At 47.3% G+C, this 15970-nt stretch overlaps 1 protein-coding gene across 14 annotated transcripts in view; it reads left to right on the top strand.

The window, feature by feature from the left end:
- GNG12 (G protein subunit gamma 12) overlaps window positions 1-15970 on the top strand; it is a 125106-nt gene that overhangs the window by 98218 nt on the left and 10918 nt on the right. For 3 of the 14 annotated variants that reach the window (XM_034653665.1, XM_034653656.1, XM_034653660.1), the window contains exon 3: window positions 15660-15804. The exons of 6 other annotated variants lie outside the window; for them this stretch is intronic. Coding sequence is in view for 4 of the 8 variants with exons in the window: in XM_034653656.1 (XP_034509547.1) it covers window positions 15660-15683 (24 nt within the window). In the remaining 4 variants the exon portion in view is untranslated. Of the gene's footprint in view, window positions 1-2623; window positions 2649-6410; window positions 6548-9495; window positions 9544-15659; window positions 15805-15970 lie in introns of those variants that run through there. 5 more of the 14 variants (XM_034653666.1, XM_034653655.1, XM_034653658.1 and 2 more) reach the window with 4 other exon arrangements.

Raw genomic sequence — 15970 nt, 5'->3', positions numbered from 1 at the left:
GCCACTCGGTGGCCTTTATTATGAGCAGTACTGTGCAGGGGGACCCACCGTGCCTGGGGTGATTTCTCTTTCTCTTTTGATTTGGAAGCAGAGCCCCTTTCTTTGCAGCATTCAGACTATTTGCTGTCCCAGAAATCCCCTCTTTATAAAGAAACCCAGGGATCTGAGAGGTCAAACAATCTTCTCTTTTCCCTACCTTCTTAGATGCCACTGACGTCAGGAAGGAAGCAGGGCCCAGGTGACACTGGATTCCCAGGTGCCACAGTCTGGGTGCTAAGTTCTAACCAGACTCTCCTGATAGAATAGTGCCTTTCATGCTGAGGACCCTCCTACTGACAGTCCACGTTTATTTAAGAGCACAGGGTAGGAACACCACTCCCCACATATACTTCCCGAAGGGCCGTAAGTAACTTTAAACGTTCTCCTTTGTGATTGTAGGGTTTTCCTCCAGATGTCAGTCATTCGGAAGAGTGAATGTGTACAGGTAGACCTGGGACCCTAAGGTTGACTGGAGCGCCTGAACTGTCCAGCTCATTTGTGTCATGGCCTCTGTGTGGTTTTCTTTCCCATTTTCCCACACTTTCTTTCCTCAGTCATTCAAAGACCATTTTAGGTAGACATTGCACATTGATTTGTTAAGTAAGTATTTACTGAGTGCTACCATGTGTGAGACAGCATGCTGGCACTAAAACCAGTTCTGTCTTGCACTAGCTTGAGTCCAGCGGTGGGGAGCACAAAAACGAAGCACACAGGGAACCGCGTTACAAAGCAAGAGGCTGTTCAGTGCCGCAAAGGCAGAACGATGTGTTTTAGACCCTTCGAGGAGGAACAGACCATCTCCATCCATCTGACGTAACAAGGAGTCACATCTCTGATCATATCGTTCCCTGCTCAGAATTTTACAGCGGCTCTCTGTTGCCTACAGCGTCCCAAGTTCAGATTTCAGAGCCTGGCAGCCAATCTTTTGACCCCATCTCATACCTCTTCATAATGTCTCTGCTCTAGACTCAACACCTGCTCTGGCCTGCACAGCACCAGAGCTTTTATGACCCTAGCCTTTGCCCCTCTGTTGAGAATGCCCTCCCCTCTCAGCTCCAGTGATGCAAAGCTGTGTCACCTCCTCCCCAAAGCCTGCCCAGATTTCTCCCAGCCGCAAGGAATCACTGTATACCCGGAACTCTGCTACGGGCCACCTCTCTTTCTCCCAATGCTTCTTGCTGCCTGAAGTTATTCGTGGATACATCTGTTTTCCCTCTCCTGGATCGAAAGCTCCTTGAGGTTTTGTTTATTTGCACATGCTCGGTGCTTACCAAAGGATCAGAGCAGACCCTGATAAACAGTTGTGGGAGAGAGGGAGGGGGGGAGTTTTGGGGTGGAGGATGATCAGAGACTTGGTAGTGGAGGCAACCTGACATGACCTGCATACAGCGGGGGAATCTCACAGGGGAAGGTGGGAGGGGCTGGGGCTTTCTGAAAACAACAAAGCGCGTCACAGAGTTCAGTTTCAGAGATCCTTTGGGTTGCTGCAAGGAGAGGATTTGTCTTTTCCTCTTTTGGATCGTGTGGTCCCTTTGATCAATGCTATGGATTCTTTCCCCACAGCATTTCATGGAGGGGGGGAGAAAAAGAGTTGAGAAAAGGCAGGAAAGGTGCGTTAGAGCCATTGTGTAATGGGCTTCTGAGCCACAGTGAAAGTTGCCTTTGGTTCAAGTTAATTGGGGGCAGTTGATGGTTTTGTTTTGTTTTCACTTTTCGTTGAAGTGTATCATGCAGCTACTTACCAGATCACAAGTATAATTCCCCCCCACAGGCTAAACACATACACGTAGCTAGCAGTTGGAAAACCCCCCTATTGCCCCCTTTGCTACCTTCCCCTTCGACAGTAACCTCTAGCCTGATGCCTAACAGCATAGATTAGCTTCCCCCAGTTCTGTACTCACCGGACTCCTATGGCACGTGCTCCTTTGTGTTCTTCTATGAGTCTGGCTTTCCCCAACATTGTGTGTTTGAGATTCATCCGTAGTGCTGCATGTATTTGAAGCTTGTTCATTGTCACTTGCTGTAGAGTATTCCATCGAGTGGGTTATTACTGTCCTGTTTTGGTCATTTGGGCAGTTTCCATTTGGGGGTATAGTTATGAATGGTGTCATTCTGAGCATCTTAATGCATGTGTTTCAGTAAACACAGTTCTGTTGGTATTCATCCGGCACTAGAATGGCAGTCAGTGTTCTGCCCACAGTTGCCGTCCCCACCAACCGGCGATGGTTTTTAAGGAGCATGATGTGACTAGAGCTGAATGTCAGAAGATTTGTCTGGCTGTAGTATCTTGGATGGCTCGGAGCAGTGGTTTCATACTGTGTTTCAAGGAGCCTTGGGAATTTGCAGGGTCTGCCTTTTAGGGGCTGTGACAGCAGGGAGAGAGGGGATGGCTCCGAGGTGGTGCTCTGGGCTGTTCTTTCCCAACCACCCTCCAGCTGAGCCCGAGAGCTCTTCTCCATTGATTAGCTTTTGCCATTATCTAGGATTACTGGCCCTCCGCCAGCCATCTGACAGGTGGACAGCTGCTGGGGGAGAACTCAGGGAAACCAAGAACAGCAAGGCCGCTGCCATCATCTCCTACACACATCAGGGAAGAGGCTGACCAGAAGGTTAGTGGCAGGACCACCAGGGAGGGAAATGTGGATCGGGAAATAGAACCTGTGAGGACTGGTCCCCTCTTCAGATGTCAGGGAATAAGGGGGTAGTCTCAGAACTAAAGTCTTGAGTCTCTATAACTGGAATAAAGGCTGTTTTATTAGCAGGGAGATTGAGAAGCCAAATTCAGAGGAGGGCCTCCTGTGTCAAAGAGCAGGGAGTCCAACCTCTGGTGAGTTCGAGGAACAGACAGGCTGTCTGGGTGGGGGTCCCGGGCCAGATATGCATGTAGAGCCCATGCCAGCCCTTGCCAGCAGATGAAAGGGAGATTGGAGCGAGGAAAAACAGGTGCTCAGGCAGAATCCTCCCGCACCCTGAGCTTGGAGGACTTAGGGGAAGATGTCAGCCCGGGAGACAGGATGATCAGGGATGTGAACACGCACCCAGGAGAGGACTGGGGGCAGAGTCAGGAGGGTGGGACCATCCAGCAGGGTCAGTGCAAAAAAAAAAAAAAAAATGGACTTGTTCAAAGAGTTCTTCAGCTTTATCTAGAATCATGAAATTTCACAGGAGTGCCTTCTTAACCATCAGTTATGTTCAGGGCTGTGTATGTATTGCGCTCTTATCTCTGAAAACTGGCGACAGTGTGCCTTGCACATGGTAACTCAACCAGAAATTTCAGTTTATTCTGATATCCTTTCCCAGAACATTCTGGCTAAAAGCGAGCTTACTGTATTTGTGGGCATGGCTTTATATTTAAACGCCCATAGACACTATTTTCTCTCCTGTATACTTGCCAGCTTTCAGACCCACTTGATTTGCAAGTGGCCGGTTCTGCAATCGTAATGTGTTTGGGGGGCTTCCGGAGCAGCTCTGTACTGACCGTCCTCCCACCACGCGCATGATCTTCCCAGGGCGCTGGATGCAGCTGTTACTGTCACCTAGCCAGTTCACGCTGGTGGCCCGTGCAGTCCCTGCCCTGGGCGTTATTCATCCATATTAAGAGCTTAAACCAGTGGTTTGGGTAATTGTGAAGAGTAGGGAAGGGAGGACCATGTGGAATCTAAAAAAAATATGAATCAACAAATAAAAAGCCCAATCAGACCTACAATACAGAAAACAAACTGATGGCTGCCGGAGGGAAGGGCGTTAGAGGAGGGGTAAAAGAGGGGAAGGGGCAGTGGGAGGTACAGGCTTCCAGCTATTAGAACAGATAATTTACGGGAATAAAAGGCACAGCATAGGGAATGTGGTTGATGATATGGTAACAACGCTGTATGGGGACAGAGGGCAGCTGCGCTTGTGAGCAGAGCATAATATATAGAGACCTTGAATCAGTATGTTGTACACCAAAAAGTAATGTAACATTGTGTGTTAACTACATTCAAATTCAAAAATTAAAAAAATAAATAAATATGCAAAGAAGCAGCACAGAGCACTTCTGTTGTTCTCCCTTTTTAAGGATGTGGAAGGCAAGGCCCTGAAAGAGGAAGTGACTTGTCCAAGGCCACTAGCTTAATTCAGGCCGAGCAGTCACGGAGACCCGGGTGTTGTCCCTGAATAGCCCTCTACGTGCAAGTCCTGTGGCTCTATCTCCAGAGTGCAGATCCAAATCGCCTAGAGCTTTCTCAGAATGCACCTTTGCCAGGATCTACCCCTGATCTTCTAATTCAGGAGGTTTGGGAGTGAGGTTCGGATGTGGGTGCACTGAAAGAGCTGCCCAGGGGATTCTGAAAGGCAGCCCTATTAGGAATCCAGCTTCTAGTCACTTTGTATTCTGCTCCACATTACCTCTTAAGTGCAGGTATAATTGCTTCTAAGAAAATGTCACTGACTGGCTTCTATTTAAGAGAGGAAAAACCAATACTTTCCTCCATTTAAGAAGCATGTGCAATTGTTTAAAGGGAAAATACACTACATGTTAACAGGGGAAGCACCTGACAGGCGGCTAAGAAATAGGAGTCTCATGAGGCAAAAGGATTCGTATTTTCCCAATTATCTGCAAAAATAGGTTACTTACTAATGGCATAAATTTGCAGCGATATTCAAGAGGTTCACACAAGTCCAGAAAGAGAAATTAGAATACAATTCAGTAATTAATTGAACCCTAATATAGATGGTATAGGAGGAAGCACTTTATAAATTGCAGTCTTTTAATAGCATTATGATTATATCAGGCTTACCACATTAGAAATAGAACATCAGAGCCTACACTGGGGAAAGGCAGAAATGATCGACAGATTTGTGGCAGCTTCTGCATGCGTGACACGTAAGGGTGTTTCCCCAGAATTCAGCTCGGGGTGGTTTTCATTTGTAAGGGGAGGCACAGGCCTCTGGTGGTCATCTGATCGCAGAGTCTGTCCATTTATAAATGTTGCCACTGACAGGTGATGGCTGTTTGTAGGACTTGGATGCATTTGTTTACTCAATCTACTAAAATCAGTCTTGTAATTTGTATGTGTAATATAAACACGTGCCATTTATTTTGACTTACACTGTGCCTAAAAGTGTTCCAGAGAATCTCACACACTTTGGAAAGTACCCCAGGGACAAACCTTTGATAGAATCAACTCAATCCTCTGAAACTCGTATTTGGCCAGACAACTACATGCTGATCTGTGATCTCTCTCAGGAGTTTAATCCCTGAATTCATTAAGTGTTAGAAAAGTTTACGGAACTTTACAGTTAAATACGTGAATAAATAAAAGGTATTAATACTGCTGTATGAACTATTAGGATTTGCTTGAAAGTGTACGTTATGGCCAAGGTCACTCATGAAATGAATTACCCTTGGGAATCGACCCTCCCTCCCCCCACATTAAGCCCTTGACCTGCACAGGCGGAGGCAAGCAATGGAAGCTTCTGGGGGTACTTCTTTCTTTCCTGGGGCAAGCAGCAGCAGAATTTTCCTTTGCTATATCCATCCTTAAGGGGAAAAGTGTACCATGGCCAGATGCCAGAGAAGGAGCTGCTTTTGAAGCCCAGGATCACAGGTATCCTGAAACCAAATCTGTACCACTCTCCCTTTCCTAAATACAGGAAGGAGGACAGCTTACACACTCGTATTGTATTTTGGAAACCAAGCAGAACTGCGTTGAAGACACAGAAGCAGCCATGTAAAGTGTTAGAACTTTGAGATGTTTCATATGGTTCCTAACTGACATTTAATTAGAATCCAAGCTAAACAATGAGTTTCTCTGACTAAGCCTCTTGGTCCAGTAGATAACGCATCTGGAGAAGTATTATCTGAAGGAATCCTTTTGTAATGTGACATGATCCCATTTGTCAGACATTTCCATGTTCATACGTTGGGTTCAGGCCTTACCACTCAGCTAAGACACTGCCAGGGACCCTTGGGTCATCATTTCATTGGTAAAGTATTTCTTGAGTTCCTGCTGTGTGCCCAGCCCAGGTTGTCCCTTTTGTTTCCTGAATTATGAGGAGGAAAAATTACAAAGCTGTCACTTGCTCCCAAGGCCAGTCACTTCTTTCACTTACCAGACTATCCTCTGAGTCCTTTCATCTTGTTGCACGTGGTAAGATTTCATTCTCTTTTTGTGGCCAAATAATATTCCATTGTATGTATATACAACATCTTTATCCATTCATCTCTGTGGGCATCTAGGTTGTTTCCATATCTTGGCTGTTGTAAAGAATGCTGCAGAAAACATAGGGGCACGTGTATCTTTTCAAATTAGTGTTTGTGTTTTCTTTGGGTAAATACCCAGGAGTGGAATTACTGGATCGTGTGGTATTTCTATTTTTGACATTTTCAGGAACCTGCCTACAAAACAACAAGTACTTTGAACCATGAGGCCAGCACAGAATGTTCATCTCGCTGGTCAACCAAGGCATTTCGTAGATTTTGCTTTTCCTCGAAGCACTTATCAAGTCCGGACATGTTTGAAAGGAGGTAGGACATGTTTCCTGCTGTAGTTAATGGGAGAAGGTGAGATGAAAGAAGAAAGAAATTAAGTATCCTGTGATGTCTTTTAGCATAGCCGTGGTAGGTATGTGGACCACAGGCTTTTGTGTTTTGAGGGTGAATTCAGGGAGCCGTGCTTCCCGGCAGGTTGAACTTTGGCATCTGGGATCCAGGGTCTGAGTGCTGTGCAAAATGGGCAGAGGGCCCGGATTATGGCTGCTTTCATCCTGCCTGTGCCTCCACAAAGGGCCAGTGCTTCCTCTGCACTGTGGACATTGGACATACTTGCTATATCGTGATCCACAGGAGGAAATGGTAGATAATAATTAACCTATCTTCCATTCTTTAATGACAGAGCCTGTCTTATAGCGTTAATTATTACTGTGTTATAGACCGTGAAGCATTTCGGATCATAGGGTTCTACTTTTAATTTTTAATTCTTGAAATTATCCAACATCTACCAAGAAAGAAGGCATCCCGTGTACATGTCAGCCGACATCAGCAGTCAGCCCCCGTACTCATGGCCAGTCCTGCTTCATCCGTCTCCTCTCCCCCCCTCCACTCATCTAGTTTCTATCGCCGTAGATTTCTTTGGTGTTGAACTTTCTGCACGTGGAATCAGACGGCACATGCTCCTATGCCCGGCTTTCTTTGCTCAGCGCGATGCCTGGGAGATTGGCCCGCGTTGTTTGCGTGCACCTCTGGAGGGTGGCTCTTTGTCCCTCACCTGTAAGAAGTCTTCTGGCATGAGCTGCTGGGTGCCCGCTCCCCTGCTTTTCCTCCTCTGTGTGTTCCAGGCCTCCCTTTCTCAGCCCAGAGCTCCGACCTGAGCCTGTGCTCTCAGGCCCTCAGTTAACCTCTCTGGCGTCTTCACACTCTCCTTGTTGCTCGGCGCTCCTCCTCTGCTTTTGAAAACACCCAGATGACAGCCATCTCTCGAATCAGCCCTCCCACCCCTCAAAGTTCGCATTGAGTTCCTTGTCTTCAGCATACTGCTGCTTCTCTAAATAGTCCCCCACGCTCACTGCCCAAGTTCCTGAATTCATCATTCTCTCTGGCCCCCCCTTATCATTGGACCCCGGGAACCCCTTCGTCATCCAGTCCCATAAGCTATGGTCAGTCTGTCCCCATAAAGTGACTGATAACTGCCCCTCCTCCTGGTTTTCTGAATAACACATGCTGGGATTCATTTATATATAAATTTTTTCATCATAAAGACATCACATGTGCTTGAGAGCACAGACTCTGGAACCAGCTGCCGCGGTGGGAGTGCCAGCCCCTCCGCATTGCATCCTGAATTGGGGAAAGCACTAGTAACCACCTCATAGCATTATTTTGAGGATTAAGTGAGTGAATATCTGTAAAGCTCTCAGAACAATGCTTGGCAAGCGTATGATATGCAATAGAAGTCCTAGCTGGTGAGACCGAGAAAATAAAGACGTACACGCTGCAGGAGTGCATAACAACAGGAAAGTTCCTCCACTTCTCACCCCTAGCAACAGCTACAGTCTAGAGTATATTCTTCTAGTATGTTTTCTGGGTATAATGTATTTTTAGCTAAGCATATGTCTATAGCATTAACGTCTGCCCTCCCTCCCCAACACCCCTCTCTCTCCCTAGCTGTCTGGCGTCCCCTGTCCTGGCAGCTTCCCCAGCCTCCCTCTCTGCTCCTTTGCATCTGCCCTTCTTGTCCTTGCCCATGTGAGGAAGACCCCAGATGCATGCTGCTCTTTTCCTCGGGCACTCCCTCCAAGCCTAGTGCCAAACCACCGCCTCTGGGCTGTCAGTCCCCGTTCGGCCCCAAGAATGACATCTTGTTCATTCTTCCATTCCCTACCTCTTGTATCCAGCTCTTCCTTGGCATTCCAGTCACCTTCCTCTGTTTGATGAAGTCCTGGTGATGATGATGATGATGATGATGATCGATAGACAGACAGACAGCACCGGGTGGTTTCCCTGTGCCAGGCTCTTTTCTGTAGGATCCCATTTAATCATCACAGTCCTGTGAGGCAGGCACTCGGTGTCCCGTTTTACAGAGAGAGAACCTAGGAGTTCAGGGAGGCTAAGTCATTGATTCAACATCACGCAACACTAAGTGACAGCCAAAGCCTGGGCTCTTTACCCTGTTGCCCGCCCCTAGACCTTCCGTGGAAATAGTCCATCTTTTCTTTCTCTGTCTCCCAGTTCTAGTCCATCCAACATAAGGGCATTCAGTTCTTTTTCGGATGATGCTCCGTATGCGTGCCACCTCTGCTCAGAAACCTTTGGGGGCTCCCGTATTCACATAACAGTCAGCTTTAACCCACTCTGTACTCCCTCAGTATCCATTCTGAAATGCTTCCCACTCCTTCACCACCACCTACCCAGTTCCTACCCTTCAAGGATGGATTCATTTAAGAAATGTATCCGTCATGCACCTCTGTGCTTGCCCAAGTGCCCGCTGACCGTCCTCTCCCCCAGCTCCTTAGGCTTACATCTGTCATGCTTTATTGGCTTTTTATTCCTCATTTTTGAAGACTTTGTCCATCCTGTTGGCTTCCTAAGCCTTTTAATCACCAGTCTGGTAGCCCACGTGCCTTGTTTGTTACACAGCACAGCCCCGGCCGTGACGAGCTGCTCACTCTTCCCGGTCTTCTCTTCGCTTTCTCTCTTGACTCTGCTCCTCCGGTGCCTCCAGGCAGCTGGCACCTTCAGAGCAAGAAGAACGACTACCTGGTTGCCTCCTCATCGGAAATGGAGGCAGCGGCATTTGCCTGTTGCTCACTGTCAGCTCTCCCAGTAGGTGTTTGGGTCGTTTGTCGGAGTGGACTGCAGGCAAGTGGGTGAACATCTGTCTGTTTAGCAGTATCACAAAGCATGTCTTCTGCTTAAAGAGGAGAAGATGCTGGGTCTTTATGACCAGAATCCAAAATATCTCCGTTCTTCTGTTTTGTCAGCAAACCAGGAATGAGGGAAGAACGGCTACATTGTGGAGAACATCCTGGGTAAGGAACCCTGTTGCAGACCACCTCCCACCCTGCTCAGCTAGTCAGGTGGCAGCAGGTCCGGGAAGGCTGATGGAAGGGACTCCCAGTTGGTCACACAGGTGGAAAGGAAGGGACAAGTCCTCTGGGTGTGGGTATCAAAAGGGCCACGGACCACATTGCACAGGTAGGAGTTTGGAATGTTTGCCTCCTTCCTTAGGCAGACTAGTCCTCTCTCCTTTGCCAGAAATAACTTCCTCAAGGTGAAGGCTGTGTGCCTCAGTTTAGTCCTCAGATAATGCCAGGAATGTGGACCAAGCTTGGTTTAAATGGACCAACTGTCGATTTACTTAACAGCTGGATTCTCCTCTTGTTTAGAAGTTCTAATTCAGAACTCCTCTCCTTCCGGCGCAGTGGTTCTTTAGCTTGAGGGAGCATGTGGGGGGCTTCTCAAACTCCAGGCTGCTTGGGGCCCCACCTCCAGAGTTTCTGAATCAGGAGGTTGGGGGTGGGGGGTTGAGAATCCTCCTCTCTAAGACGTTCCCAGGGATGATGTTCCTGTCTGCTGGTGTGGAGCCTCACCAGTCTTCAGGACTTCCCCACTGGGGCCGCTCCCTGCTCTGAGACTGCTGCTCTTCGCACGTGCTTAGCACCTCGGGGCGCCATGGAACTGTATCTGGGATTGTTCTTCTGTTGTTCGGAAATCATTCTCACTTCATGTAGCGTCGCTTGCCCCCCAAAACAAGGAGCCCTTTTAAGGCAGGAGTTTTGTCTTCTGCTTCTCGATCATTCTTTCCAGCCCCAGCCAGCTCCCCACACAGGGCCTGCAGGCCATGGTTAGGGACACCAGGGTTCACTTCGGCCCCGGCACTTACTCGCTAGGCATCCCAGAGAGCTTTGGTTTCCTCATTGGGAGGGTGGGTTAATAATACCACTTCGCCGTGATCTCCAGATGAGAGTGTTAAAAGAAAAAAACAGGGTACAGAGCCATGCATCAGACATGCTCCTGTTTGTATTTTTCTAAGACATGTAAATTTTTTAAGATATGTAAAAAATCATGCTTGTATATGCAGGGGTTGTCTTCAGAAGGAAACCTGAGAAACCGATTAACAGTGATCACTTGGGGAAGTCTAGTGTAGAAGGACAGCGAGTTTTTGTTGTCTACCTTTTGGGTAAAGCTGTTTAAAATTTTTCCTAGATCTACATATCCTTTTAAAATTTAAAAACTAATGAAATAGAAGTGATTTCTTTTTCAGAGTAAATAAATAACTTTAAGTAAAGCCCATATCACAGTGCCTGGCACAGAAAAATTACTCTGTAACTGTCGGCTTTTGTGTTGAATATTAAATAACTGTAGAATTCATACGTGTGTTTATTCATTCACTCATGGATAGACAGACGAGATCTCCAGCTATCCTTAAGCCAGCCGTGCAGATAGGAGCAAATAATTTCTCAGCCAGGCTTGCTATGTGAGGGAGAGAGTAAACCTTGTTTCTAAAGGTCGTCCTCCTTGTCGATGGTAAATACATAGCTCTGCGGGATCCTGGCCTGGCCGAAGCAGGAGGGACTGGGTCCCGCACCTGTGCAGGTGGCCATCATGGAGCTGCTCCCCACGGCCCACCTGCACTGACTGCAGGCCTGTTCGGGGCACAGTATGGGGGTGCAAAGCAACATTGCCCTCCAAATCTGGGTGCTGCACAGTGCCGGCAGCTGACCCACTCAAGGGCATTGGAGTCCCAGGGACTCCACCGAGGCTTCTCAGAGCTGTGAAGGGAGCCAAACAGGTGGGTAACCTTTGGCTTGGAATAGTCAGTATTTTGTGGGATACTTGTGGGAAGAAGCAGCAGGGTGTATCCTACTTCTAAGAAAACAAACACCCGGCACAAACACCCCAGGGTGATAGGTTCACTGGTTGATCTGTTGGTTGCTACATCTTGTATCTTAATCTTACCCAAGTGTTTATTGAAGCCCCAGTCTCTGATTTAGTCAATAGGAGAGAGAAGATGGCATGGATATATTAAGGGTTAAGGGTTAAGGGTTTGAAGTAGGAGAGATCTGGGTTCCAATCCTGTCTCCACCACTTACTAGCCATCTGATCTTGTGCAAATTATTTAACCGTCTTGAGCTTCAGTCTTGATAGGTGTGATAAATCTGACCACCTACAGTCGCAGATAATAGTAAATGAGTAACGGTGTAGAGAATTTGATACAGTGCCTGGCACATAGTAAGGGATGAGTATATGTTACTGGGGTACTATTAGTGTGGAGCTAAACTTCTCACAGTTTAGTGGGAAGACAATATTCATACATACAAAGTCAGTTACATAATAGCAAGCATGAACTGACATACCATTAGCACTGGAATAAATGCACGCACCCTTTGAGAGCGTGATGATAGCTATACATGTGTACTTGAGACGGAGGACACAGAAGGACACAGGCAGCTGCTGCTGCCCCCCTCACACCTGGGCCAGCCCCTTCGAGATCCTTGAACCCTTGAGCTTGACGCATCACTGCAGGCAAAAGTAGAGAGACCTTTCTGGAAGAGATAAAGATGTGAACGAGGGCCTAAAAGAAGAGAGAATTTAAACAGGCCCAGAGAAACGGGGAGAGAACTTGCACAGATGCTTGCAATAAGACTTATAAACACAGCCCATGGAAGAATAGGGAGTGGACTGGCAGCCCCCTGGAGCTATGGCAGCGCCACAGGAACGTTCTGGGCCTGGCCTCTGCAGTCAGACCTCCCGGGCTCACATCCCCGCCCAAGCAGCTTGCTGGGTGTTTGACATGAGGCACAGATTGAACTTCTCTGTGGTTCGGTTCCTTCCTTTGTAAAATGGCGATGAGAACAGAACCATCTCACGGGGTCACGGTGCAAATTCAGTAGGATAATGTATTGACAGGGATTGGCACATAGCCTGGGGTCTGGCGACATGGCAAAGTTCTGTGTGGTAGCAGGTGCCTTTATGATGAGTTTTATGACGGGGGCAGAAATGTTAGGAACTGGATTGCAAAACTGAGCCCTTTGGACTTTTCCTAGGGTCTTGAGGAATCCTTTTTTTTGTGAGAGGGGAAATGAGTTGATGGCACTACATCTCAGCTCCCAGCAGTCAGGATGGATGAGACTGGAGAAAGGGAAGTTAGAGACACGGGTCTTGTGATGGGGCTGACACAGTGGCCCTAACTTGAGGTGCTGGGAGCCGCGACGGAGGTACACTAGAAGCAGGGAGATGGGGGAGAAATAAAAACAGAGGATTTGTCAAAGTGTGGGGAGCAAGAGACTTTGGAAAGTGCCAGAGTCTAAGGTTGTACTGCCCCATGAGGCAGCCAGTGTGACTCGTGAACACATGAAATGCGGCTAGTCCAGATCAAGATGGGCTGGCCATGTAAAATGCACACTGAGCTCCTAAATAGTACCCCCGAAAAAGTAAAACATCTCAATTTTTTACATTGATTACATTTTGATTTGGGTCATACCCATCTAAATATATCAAAATTTCACTTTTTTCTCTTTTTTCATGTGGCTACTGGAAAAATTTTTAATCATATATATGGTTGAGATTTCTGTTGGATAGCACTTGGCCTAAGGAATCAGGAGAAGGGATGAGGCAAAAGGATGCCTCAGTGACCAGGACAGTGGTGGTGTCACTCCCTGAAGAAAGGGACATCGGAAAGGTTGGGAGCAGGCAGCGGTGTTTCACCAGCTTTTCCATGTGTTGTGTTTGAAGCAACTGTGTACCATTTGCGTGTACATTTAAATAGGCTTTCATTTAAGACATTGGAATTGTGGTAAAGGGTTGCACGAGAAGCACGTTGGTCATAGCTACTGTCACAAAGGTGGAACGTCATCTACCCTACCGAAGACCAATGTGGGTCAGGCAGGTGCCAGGTAATTTACATACGTTCTTTCATTTCCTCCTGCTAACAACTCTGTGAAGTAGGAACTGTCATCATCCCTTCCTATTTTGCAGCTGAGGAAACTGAAGTTCAGAGAAGTAAAGCAAATGAGTTGTAGTAAGTGATGAGCTGGGATTCAAATTTATCTGACCGCCAAAGCCCCGTTCACTCTGCTGCAGCAGTTCTCCAGGTCTGAGCCCCTGAAAAACCACGTCCAAAGAAGGAACAAGAGCTGTAGAAAGGAACATCATTGGACAGGCAAGAACAGGACAGTCTAGCATCACTAAGATCAGAAAGTTTCCAGAAGGAAGTGGCTGTCCAGAAAACAAATGTAAACTTCTGTAGCAAAGAAGTGTGTTAAAGGGTAGCTATTTCAAATGGAAGGATACTTAATCCTATAAGTTAAGGTCATTAAAAGAAATTAGAATTTTCCAGCACTTGTTCAGAACTTTGAAAAGTTAAGCATAGATAGGAAATGGCATTCTTTTAAATGGACATATTTTAATTCCCAGGCAAAAACAAACGTGGGTAGAACCAAGAGGCAAGACTCTGACGGTCATTATCAGTGCTTCTTGGGAGAACCAAATGAGAATCACGTAGGAAGCTTTAATACAGATTCTTGGGTCCGGCCACAGACCTACTGAATCAGATTTTTCTTTTAACAAGTGCCCCAGATGTTCTAGATATACAGTGAAGTTCGGAACCCGCTTCTCAGGCTCTGCAGCTGTCTGCTGGATTTATTAGCTCGATTGGCTCATTCTGGTGGCTTCCTACCAGCTTCACTAGGGATGATGGGATCATCCTGTGTCTTTTAGCAATAGCCTTACCTAGAATCTGGGACAGTCCTTCTTTTAAATTCTCCTTCACTTAGGTCTTCTCCCAAGGCCACTTAACTCTACACCGCCTGCCATTGCTCTGGAGACGACCTGTTTACATAAGCAACAGGCTCATTTCAATGGAGATCGTGCCTTCTTTTGGTCAGTGCTCCTGACTGACAGTTCCCTGCTTCCTCCCCATTCCTTCCTTGTGTTCTTGATGTTCGGAAGCAAGCATTATAGGTGATGATTAAGAGGAGTCAGGTGGCCCGAGTCCCAGCTCTGCTACGAAAATCAGTATAGTCTTTGGCAAGACACTTTTGACCTGTGTTTCATCTGTAAAACAGAAATGATAAAAGGACTCATCTCTAAGAGGATTAAATGAAATGATTCATGGCATTCACTTACCGGGCACATCCTCAGTTAAGTGGTGGCGGTTGTCAAAAATTATCATTATATCAACAGTATCCTCGTCCACCATCATCATCGTTATTCAGGGACATGTGCCTGGATAGCAAGTAAAATGAACTCCTCAAAGATACCAGATAAGGACTTGGCAAGGGTCTGCACGTAGAAAAGCAAGCTACTTTTAGAGAATGGACCCTTTGGGGTCTTGAGAGACTGCTGTTCGTATTCTCCTTCATTTTGCTGATTCTGAGCCTACGCAAACTCTTCTAAGAGCTCCAGTCACTATGTCTTCCCAGCCCAAACTACGTTTTCTATGGCTCCGTGCAGCCCTTCCTCATCTCTGCCTCTCATTGTTCTCCTCCACAGGCTAGTAACTTGTTCTTTTTGCCCTTTGCTCTCAACACTGGGCAGGAACAGGGCAGGATGTGTGGCTCGTCCCAGGTCCACCGCCCGCAATCTTATAGCCTGCAAGCTTTGGTTGGGGAGAAGGAGAAAAAGAATTGTATTCTTACATCTCCCTGTTTTCAAGTCTTCGTGTTAGGTGTGTTCGGCAATAATAACGTAATAATAGAAATCATAGCTAATCTTTGTAAGTTATTTACAGATTACAAAACAACAGGTTAACAATTGTGTTATCAGTCAGGGTTCAGTTACAACAAACAGAAAGCATTCTTGGCAGTGCTGGCAGAATGGGTTTTCACCCCGGGGATGAGGTGCTTGCGTCATCCGTGGAAGGGCTGGAGGAACTGGTTCTCGACTTCCAGACCAGGACCAACTTCCAGACCTCAGCACGGAACGGGCCCCCGGGACACAGCAGGAAGTGGAGACTTGGGAGGCTGTTGCAGCCGTATGGTTTCTTAGCACCACATTGCTAGTGACGACACGCTGGGATGCTCCCACCTGCACTGAATGCAGCGTGCCCCCCACCCTGCTTGCCAGCAGAAAAGAAGGCAAGCCACGAGAACTGGCCCTCTCACTTCCACTTTCCAGATCTCTGATGAATGCTTCTCTCCAGCAGAGCCCACCCCATCCAGATCCCTAGCTGCAGGAGAACCTTCATGCCTGGGTTGGCTCAGGCTGCCGTCACAGCACCACCGACAGAGCGGCTCAATGCAGAAATTTATTTTCTGGAGGCTGGAAGTCGGCAGCAAGGTGCCAGCAGGGTGGGTCTCTTTCAAGGCCTCTGTCCGTGGCTTGTAGATGGGCTGTCTTCTCCCCATGTCTTCGCGTGTTCTTCCTTCTCTACCCATCTGGGTCTAAATTCCCTCTTCTTGTGAGGATGCCAGTCATGTTGGATCTGGGCCCAACCTACTGGGCTCATTTTTACTG

This window comes from Ailuropoda melanoleuca, chromosome 2, assembly GCF_002007445.2.
Source record: "Ailuropoda melanoleuca isolate Jingjing chromosome 2, ASM200744v2, whole genome shotgun sequence".
Lineage (NCBI taxonomy): Eukaryota > Metazoa > Chordata > Mammalia > Carnivora > Ursidae > Ailuropoda > Ailuropoda melanoleuca.
Note: the sequence above shows the minus strand (reverse complement) of the source record. Positions and strands in the feature narration are given on the sequence as shown.